The sequence below is a fragment of the Octopus sinensis genome, linkage group LG14 (assembly GCF_006345805.1).
Source record: "Octopus sinensis linkage group LG14, ASM634580v1, whole genome shotgun sequence".
Taxonomy (NCBI): domain Eukaryota; kingdom Metazoa; phylum Mollusca; class Cephalopoda; order Octopoda; family Octopodidae; genus Octopus; species Octopus sinensis.
In genome coordinates this window covers 24,926,453-24,936,452 of record NC_043010.1, presented here as the reverse complement: position 1 = coordinate 24,936,452, position 10,000 = coordinate 24,926,453, and the positions used below count along the sequence as shown (strand labels likewise).

General features: G+C 36.9%; 1 protein-coding gene across 1 annotated transcript in view; it reads right to left on the bottom strand.

The window, feature by feature from the left end:
- LOC115219204 overlaps positions 1-10,000 on the bottom strand; it is a 15,511-nt gene that overhangs the window by 5,095 nt on the left and 416 nt on the right. Inside the window, exon 1 of the mRNA XM_029789323.2 lies at positions 9,597-10,000. This exon is cut by the window's right edge and continues 416 nt beyond it. Within this exon, the coding sequence (XP_029645183.1) occupies positions 9,597-9,707 (111 nt within the window). The 5' untranslated portion in view covers positions 9,708-10,000. The remainder of the gene's footprint in view (positions 1-9,596) is intronic.

The window sequence follows — 10,000 nt, the reverse complement described above, 5'->3', positions numbered from 1 at the left end:
GGCAGAATCGTTAGCACGCTGGACGGAAAACTTACCGGTATTTCACCCGTCGCTATGTTCTGAGTTCAAATTCCACCGAGGTCGACTTTATCTTTCATCTTTTCAAGGTCAATAAATCAAGTACCAGTGAAACACTGGGATCTATGTAATCAACTACCCCCCCCCCCCCAAATTCCAGGCCTTGAGCCTAGAGTAGAAAGGATTATTATTATTATTATTATTATTATTATTATTATTATTATTATTAGCAAGTTTGCGTGCTGGCAGAAGCGTTAACACGCCGGGCGAAATGCTTAGCGGTATTTCGTCTGCCGTTACGTTCTGAGTTCAAATTCCGCCGAGGTCGACTTTGCCTTTCATCCTTTCGGGGTCGATAAATTAAGCACCAGTAACGCACTGGGGTCGATGTAATCGACTTAATACCTATGTCTGTCCTTGTTTGTCCCCTCTATGTTTAGCCCCTTGTGGGTAATAAAGAAATAGGTATTTCGTCAGCTGTTACGTTCTGAGTTCAAATTTCGCCGAGGTCGACTTTGCCTTTCATCCTTTCGGGATCGATAAATCAAGTACCAGTTACACACTGGGGTCGATATAATCGACTTAATACCTATGTCTGTCCTTGTTTGTCTCCTCTGCCTTTCATCCTTTCGGGGTCGATTAAATAAGTACCAGTTACGCACTGGGGTCGATATAATCGACTTAATCTCTTTTCCCAAATATGAGACCTTGTGCCACCAGTAGAAAGGATCCTTATTATCATTATTTTAATTTTATCATTGCTACTATTATGATTATTATTATTATTATTATTATTATTATTATTATTTATTATTATTATTATTATTATTATCATTATTATCATTATTATTATTATTATTATTATTATTATTATTATTATTATTATTATTATTATTATCATCATCATCATCATCATCATCATCATTACTATTATTATTATTCAGGTGGTGAGCTGACCGGATCGTTACCGCGTCAGACAAAATTCTTAGCGGTATTTTGTTCTTCTTTAGGTTCTAAATTCAAATGTCGCTTTAGGTTCTAAATTCAAATGTCCTTTATCCCTTCAGGATCGATGAAATAGCCCATAACCGCAGAGGAGCTTTGCAAAGCACGCTATAAGATTATTACCCAGATAAGATTACCTTAGATTTCCCGCCCTTAAAAGATTTAGCTTTATGGCACATCGTCAAATACCAAGAACCTGTTGGCCCATGACCTCTTAAAAACATTGAGAGGTAAATCTTCATACTTTTAAGAGGTCATGGGGCCAACGGGTTTTTGGGATCTGACGATTTGACATAAAGCTAAATCTTTTATGGGCGGGAAACCTAATCCCATAAACCGGCCTTCCCCACTTTTAATATATTGCGTTGGTGCGTCTTTTTTTCAACAAATTTTATTCAACAAAAACAATAACAACATGTAACAAAAACATTTTTAAGTGATTATTCCGGAGCATATTCACCATCTACTTCAATTACTGCTTCCTATTTGCTTGGCAGATGGTCAGACCATCATTTAAAGATGCTTTTGTTAAATACTGTTGAAAAAAAAAGCCGCAAGAATTATACACCAACCCAATATGTGTGTGTGTGTGTGTGTGTGTGTGTTTACAAATGAGAAAGAGAGAAAAAGAAAGGAAAATGGTACTTTGCACATATTACTTTTAAATACAAACGGTTTAAAATACAAACGGTTATGACCCCGCATTACAATTTCTTCACGAACCAGTTTCGTGACGTCACTGCTCCCGTAGATATGGCTGATGTTTCATCACGTACCGTATTTGAACCGTCAAGGTTAGCATTACACGCAACAGCATTCGAGATCACTTTCCGTTTCCATTTGTCTCTTCTTTCAATCTAATTAAGGCATCGTGTTTTAATTGTAGCACGTTTCAGGTGTTAAATGATATTTATTTAAAAAAACCCTCTCTCCCCCTCTCTCTCTCCACACACACACACGCACACGCACGCACACAAACACTATTTCTCTCTTTCTCATTCTCTTTCTGTATGTATGCTTACTTAATTATGCCTGTATGTATGTGTGTATGTTTGTGTGTACGTATTTGTGTCTTAGTCTCTCTCTCTGTATGAATACTTGTGTATGCATGTATGTGTGTCTGTCTGTATGTCTGTATGTGTGTGTGTATGTCTGTCTGTTTGTCTGTCTGTATGCCTGTAAGAATGTATGTATGTATATATGTATGTATGTATATGTATGTATATGTGTGTGCATGTCTGTCTGTATGTATGTCTGTAAGAATATATGTATGTACGGATGTATCTGTATCTCTCTCTCACAGACACAAACATACACTCAAGCGCGCGCACTGTATGTGGTTGATTGGCCGAGTCTTTAGTGTCAGATAGATTGCTTTGCAATTATTATACTGACTCTCTGCGCTCTGAGTTCGAATCCCACCGATGACAAGTGTTCTTTTCATCCTTACAAAATCGATAAATATAGTACCAGTCATGTACTGGAGTCAATTTTTCATTTTCTTTCTTTCTTTATCATGGACATATTCTTTTCTACTCTTGCTACAAAGCCCGAAATTTTTGGAGAGGAGGCAAGCCGATTAGATCGACCCCAGTACGCAGCAGGTACTTAATTTATCGACCCCGAAAGGATGAAAGGCAAAGTCGACCTCGGACGAATTTGAACTCAGAACGTAGTGGCAGACGAAATACCTATTTCTTTACTACCCACAAGGGGCTAAACACAGAGGGGACAAACAGGGAGAGACAAACAGATTAAGTCGATTACATCGACTCCAGTGCGTAACTGGAACTTAATTTACCGATCCCGAGGGGATGAAAAGCAAAGTCGACCTCGGCGGAATTTGAACTCAGTACGTAACGGCAGACGAAATACTGCTAAGCATTTCGCCCGGCGTGCTAACGTTTCTGCTAGCTCGCCGCCTTTTTATCACGGACATATTAACGTACATACGTACATGTATGTATGCGTGTGTGCGTACGCGCGTACGTGTGTGTGTATGTGTGTGTGTGTGTGTGTGTGAGTGTGTGTGTGTGTGTGTGTGTGTGTGTGTGTGTGTGCGTGCGTTTGCTTGTCTGCATCGCCAAAACGTACAAAACAGTTTGAATGCCCAAACGAGTGCACGAAAATCGTCCAATGCTTAGCGACTTTTTGCTCGTTGCTACGATCTGAGTTCAAATTCCGTCGACTTTACCCTTCATCCTTTCGGAGACTATAAAGTAAGTACCAGTTGAGATCAGAGGTCGATGTAATCAACTCACTCCCTCCGCCAAAATTGCCGGCCTTGTGCCAACATTTGAATCCATTATTAAGTCGGTCGAGCTGGCAAAATCTATAGGGCATCGGAAAAAATATCTTGTGTTATTTCTTCTGACTCATTACAGACTAAGTTCAAATTCCGCCAAGGTCCACTTTGCCCTTCATATTTAGGGTCGATAAAATAATGCATTAGTCAAGTGCTGGGTTCAATGATTTAATCATTTCTCTTCAAAATTGTTGGTATTGTATCAGAATTTGAAATCATGACTAGTATTTATGTTATCGACCCCCGAAAGGATGAAAGGCAAAATTGAACTTAGCGGGATTTGAACTCAGAAGGTAAAAGCCGTGATTAAATACTGTTAGACTTTACCTCGACTCGTTAATGATTTTGTCAATTCATCGCCAGAGTAATTATAAAAAGTGGAATGATAGCTATACGAAACGATCCTCGAAATGATGATTAAAGCAAGAATTATACATAATAATAATAATAATAATAATAATAATAATAATGATAATGATAATAATAATAATAATAATAATAATAATAATAATAATAATAATAATTATAATAATAATAATAATAATAATAATCCTTTCTACTATAGCTACAAGGCCTGAAAGTTTTGGGCGGTGGGTACCAGTCGATTACATCAACCCCAGTGATTCAACTCCGAAAAATAAAAGACGAAGTCGACCTTCGAAGAATTTGAACTCAGAACGTAAAGCCGGATGAAATGTCGCTAAGCATTTTTCCCGGCATGCTAACGATTCTCTCAACTCGCAGAATAATAAATGGTACGAACATGAACCTTGTAAAATACTAGAAAGTAAGAAATATAGGATGTGAGACTTTAACATTCAGTTCAGAAGCTAGAAGGCCTGATTTGGTAGTAGTACAGATAATTGACTTTGTAGTCTCAAATGATGAGAAAATCAATGTGAGGGATACAGAGAAAATAGCAAAGCACAAGTTCTAACCATTGAGTTACAGAGACTATGGAAAGTGCGGGTAAGATGTATTCTTATAGTTATAGGTGCATTAGGAACTATTCCTAAAGATTTGAACAGATGAATAGAGGAAATAGGCAAAAACCCAGTTTAGTACAGCTCTAGAATATAGTGTTATTAGGGACAGCTTGGGTACTTAGGAGGGTTCTTGGCATCTAAGGTTAGTTGTGGTAGACCGATGTTAGGATTCTTTTCTTCTCCAACAATCTAATCTGTTGTGTGAAATATTCTTTTACTTGTTAGTCGAGCAAATAGACCCCAAGACTTGTTCTTTGTAAGCCTAGTACATATTCTATCGGTCTATTTTGCCGAACCGCTAAGTAACGGGGACGTAAACGCACCAACATCGGTTGTCAAGCGATGTTGGGGGGACAAACACAGACACACAAACATAGATACACACACATACATACATACATACATACATAATACATACATACATACATACATACATACATACATACATACACACACACACGCACGCAGCACACACATAATATATATACAACAAACTTCTTTCAGTTTCCGTCTACCAAATCCCTCACAGGGCTTTGGTCGGCTCGAGGTTATAATAGAATACACTTGCCCAAGGTGCCATGCAGTGGGACTGAACCTGGAACCATGTCGTTGGGAAGCAAGCCTCGTTGCAAAGAAAGCAAAGATGGTAAGATACGACCAAAGAATGAGGGGTTACCACCAGAATAGGTTATTCAGAGTAGATCAGAAGAGATTCTATAAAGAAATAAATGGAGAGTGCACAGATGAAAAGGTGATACCAGATGACTTTGAAAGTCAAAGGTTTGGGAGTGACATCAGGAGCAAAGTCAAAGAGTACAAGAAGGATGCTGAATAGTTGCAAGACCTGAAACAAACAGTCTGTCCAAAACAGGCAGAACTAGTCATTTCAGTTAGGGAAGTGAAGGAAATAAGCAAAAAAAAAAAAAAAAAAGGGCAACTAGAAGGCCCCGAGACCAGATGAAGTTCAAGGCTACTGGATCAAAAGATTTGGTGAATGTCATGTACGAATAGCTGCGCAACTCAACACCTTGTTAAATGCCGACCAAGTAACACCAGAATGGTTGACATTGGGTAGGACTGTGCTGTGCTTGAAAAAACATCGAAAAAGGCAATACGGTAGACAATTACAGGCCGATATCCTGTGTGCCATTTATCTGGAATACGCGCAGAGTCAATGTACGAACATCTGGAAAAAATGGAGTCTTGCCACATGAGCAGAAGGGTTGCAAACGTAAGTGCAGAGGTACCAAGGATCAACTCCTGATAGGCAAAACTGTACTTTGAGACTGCAAGAAGAGGAAAAGTAACTCAGACATGTCATGGATCGACTATCGTAAGGCGTACGATATAATCCCACGTTCTTGGATTATGGAGTGTATGAGCCTGTTGGGATTGCATCGAATGTTGAGCGATTGCTTGGAAAAAGTATGGCGAATTGGAGAATGGACCTGACAGCATACGGAAGTTTAGGGTCGTAGAAATTAGGAGGGGCATCTTCCAAGGGGATTGCCTGTCCCCACTGATCTTTGTACTGTGCTTGATACCACTGACAATGATTATGAGGAAAGCAAAAGCTGGGTATATATTCAAACGCCGCCAACAAAAAGTCAACCATTTGTTATCCATGGATGACCTCAGGCTTGTGTAGGATGGGAGATTACAAAGATAAAGCATTGCATAAGCAGTTGAGAATCAATGAATGAAACTGAAAATAGGTGGGTAAAGAAAAGAATGCATTGTCAATTTCATAGGGATGTTGAAGATAAGACAGACAGAGAAAAAAGAGGCTGTGGATAACTAAAAGTGATTTAAAACCGGAAACGGAGGCTCTAATCTGTGCTGCCCAAGAGCAAGCACTAAGAACAAACTACATAAAATACAGATTAGACAACACAGCAGAAAGTGATAAGAGCAGAATCTGTGGACAAAACGATGAAACTGTATGGCATATTACCAGCCAATGTACGCCACTAGCCCAGAAGGAATATAAGAAACGCCACGACAATATAGCCAGGCTTGTCCATTGGACACTCTGCAACAAGTATGGACTTGACAGAGCAACAAATTGGTATGACCACAAACCTGAAGGCATCGTCGAAAATGGAAAGATCTTATCGGATTTTATGATTCAGTGCGACGACCAATGAGATAGAGAATAGGAAGCCGGACATTTTTTAATTGAGTAAGAAAACAAACAATGCTGGATCATAGATATAGCATGCCAAGCTGACAACAAGGTATGCGATAAGGAAGAAAGAAAAGTATAGAGATATGATAGGTTAGCTTAGGAAGTTAAGCAGTTGTGGTTGATGAAAAAGGTAGCAGTCGTGCCAATAATTGTCGGAACCCTGGGAACAGTGAGTAAAAATCTCGAGAAGTAGTGGAACAAATAGGGGCTGCAATAAGGGTGGAACACTTGCAGAAAACAGCACTGCTTGGAACCGCTCGAATATTCCGGAAGGTGCTCGAAAAATAAGAGGTGTTACCTTAGTTCACTGGTAGTGAACAGCTGACACCGAAGAACATCTCCAGCGTTAGAAGCTGTGCAAAGGCAATAATAATAATAATAATAATAATAATAATAATAATAATAATAATAATAATAATAATAATAATAATGGCCACTCCTTAGAAAAACCCTATCCATTTAAATGTCTGTGTTGTATTACATGAAGCTATTTCGCTACTTCCCCTCCCCAAGCTGTCAGTCGTACTTTAACATTTCTGGGTGGGTCTCGGCAAGTGACTGTAACGAACATGCAGATTAAAAGTAAATAACAATAATGATGATGATGATGATGATAATAATAATAATAATAATAATAATAATAATAATAATGATAATAATAATAATAATAATAATAATAATAATAATAATAATGATGATATAATAATAATAATAATATAATAATAATAATAATAATAATAATAATAATAATAATAATGATAATAATAATAATAATAATAATAATAATAATAATAATAATAATAATAATAATAATAATACTCTAGGTGCATGTGCCTAGTGTACCCTTATGAGACGGGTAGTCATGATGGGTATACTGGGCTTCATATATTTTACCCCAGTGTCACTTTGATGGCATGCACTGCTCTCTCACTCAATAATAATGATAATAATAATAATATAATAAATAATAATAATAATAATAATAATAATAATAATAATAATAATAATAATAATAATAATGATAATAATAATGGCCACTCCTTAGAAAAACCCTATTCATTTAAATGTCTGTGTTGTATTACATGAAGCTATTTCGCTACTTCCCCTCCCCAAGCTGTCAGTCGTACTTTAACATTCTGGGTGGGTCTCGCAAGTGACTGTAACGAACATGCAGATTAAAAGTAAATAACAATAATGATGATGATGATGATGATAATAATAATAATAATAATAATAATAATATATAATAATAATGATAATAATAATAATAATATAATAATAATAATAATAATATAATATAATAATGATGATGATGATGATAATAATAATAATAATAATAATAATAATAATAATAATAATAATAATAATAATAATAATAATAATAATAATGATAGAGAGACAATTGATCATGTTGTTTCTGGCTGCTCAGTCCTCGCTGAAAAGAGTACCTCATAAGACATGACAGACTAGAGCAGTATATCCACTGGAATGCTTGTAAATACTACAGAATTAAATCCTATGATAAGTGGTATAGGCACCATCCAAAGGGGGTAGTAAATGGTGAGGGTGTCGCCGTCCTTTGGAACTTCCCAATACAAAGAGACAGTAAAATTGACTTGTGATCAAATTGAATTGTGATCAAGGACTACAACAGAGGAACTTGTCTGTTAATAGATATGACTGTCCCAAAATGTCTCAAGAAAGGAATACGAAAAGCTTTCTCACTATAAAGATCTGCAAATTGAAATCACAAAAATGTGGAAGCTTAGTTCTATGATAACACTATTAGTAACTGGTGCGTTGGGAATGATAAAGAAGAGAGCTGAGAAGTATATTAAGCAACTCCCTGTTAACTCCAATCTCCGTGAACTACAAAAGATAAGCTTGAAGGGTACAGCCCATATACTACGGAAAGTACTCTCCATCTAAAATGGAATAAATGTGGTGATAATTTTAGCATGCATAGCAAAACAAGAGTGTCCTTGCTACTCTTGGCCTCCGGAGGGTGCCCGGTACTAAGGCAGCTGAAATAAAGTTATGATGAAAGGAAACAACAACAACAACAACAACAACAACAATAATAATATACTAGGTGCATGTGCCTAGTGTACCCTTATGAGACGGGTAGTCATGATGGGTATACTGGGCTTCGTATATTTTACCCCAGTGTCACTTTGATGGTATGCACTGCTCTCTCACTCAATAATAATAATAATAATAATAATAATAATAATAATAATAATAATGATGATGATGATGGGGAAGCATCATAGCCATGTGTTGAGAGGGATTCTTTGGGATTTGAATAATTCACCTCTGGAAAGATGGGCGCTTCGTTCAAACATTCTTAAACAACCCTTATTCAGGGACCTTTTGAGCGGGATGGGTTACTCGACTAGAAGAAAATTCTAACTGGGCCCCACCTGCAACGTCGTGTGCTGTTTATCTTGATATGAGATCACCACGTCGTGTACATATGGTTGTGATGCATGTGCCTAGTGTACCATTGTCAGACGGGTAGTCATGATGGGTATACTGGGTTTCGTATATTTTACCCCACTGCTCTCTCACTCACTCAATAATAATAATAATAATAATAATAATAATAATAATAATAATAATAATAATATGAAAGAAAGAGAGGTTGATGAATATGGAGACCTGAGAATTGAGATCGCTAAGATGTGGCAGCTACGAGAGTCAAACATAAAGGTTAACCCTAATGCCATCAGAGCATTGGGTTCAATACCACCCAGTCTGAAAAAAAAAACATCTGAAAACTTTAGAAATACCCTACAATCTAGGTGTGTTGCAAAAGTCAGCATTACTTGGAACTGCACACATATTGCATAAAGTACTGTCTGTCTGAGGTCCTTGTTGTCATTTGACAAACAGTACAAACCCCCGGCAGCACAATATCTTCAATCAACAACCTCAAGATATTGCATACTGTGCGACGTCTATAACAACACAACAACAACAACAACAACAACAACAACAACAACAACAGCAGCAACAACAGCAGCAGCAGCAGCAGCAGCAGCAACAACAACAACAGCAGCAAAAACAACAATAATAAGGTTGTTGAACCTACCTCGCAAATGTTGGATGTAATCGCAAATGTAATTTTTGCCGTTAATACTGTGAGCAATATCAAAGAAATATAACAATAAGCGAACATGGTTGGAACCCTTCTGTTATTCATCTTTATCGTCTTGTCCGTTATTTGCTGTCGTCGACAATAAATAAGCAATCGCTTGATATCTCAAGGTAACACAGTCTATAATATGTAATATATCAATGTGTATATATATGCGTGTGTACGTGTATATGTATGTATGTATGTATGTATGTATGTATGTATGTATGTATGTATGTATGTATGTATGTATGTATGTATGTATGTATGTATGTACGGTTATATAGATGTATCTATTTCTGTTGGAGATCGTTCTTGTTTTCGTGTCTAACAATATATAAATTACTAAAAGCAAAAAA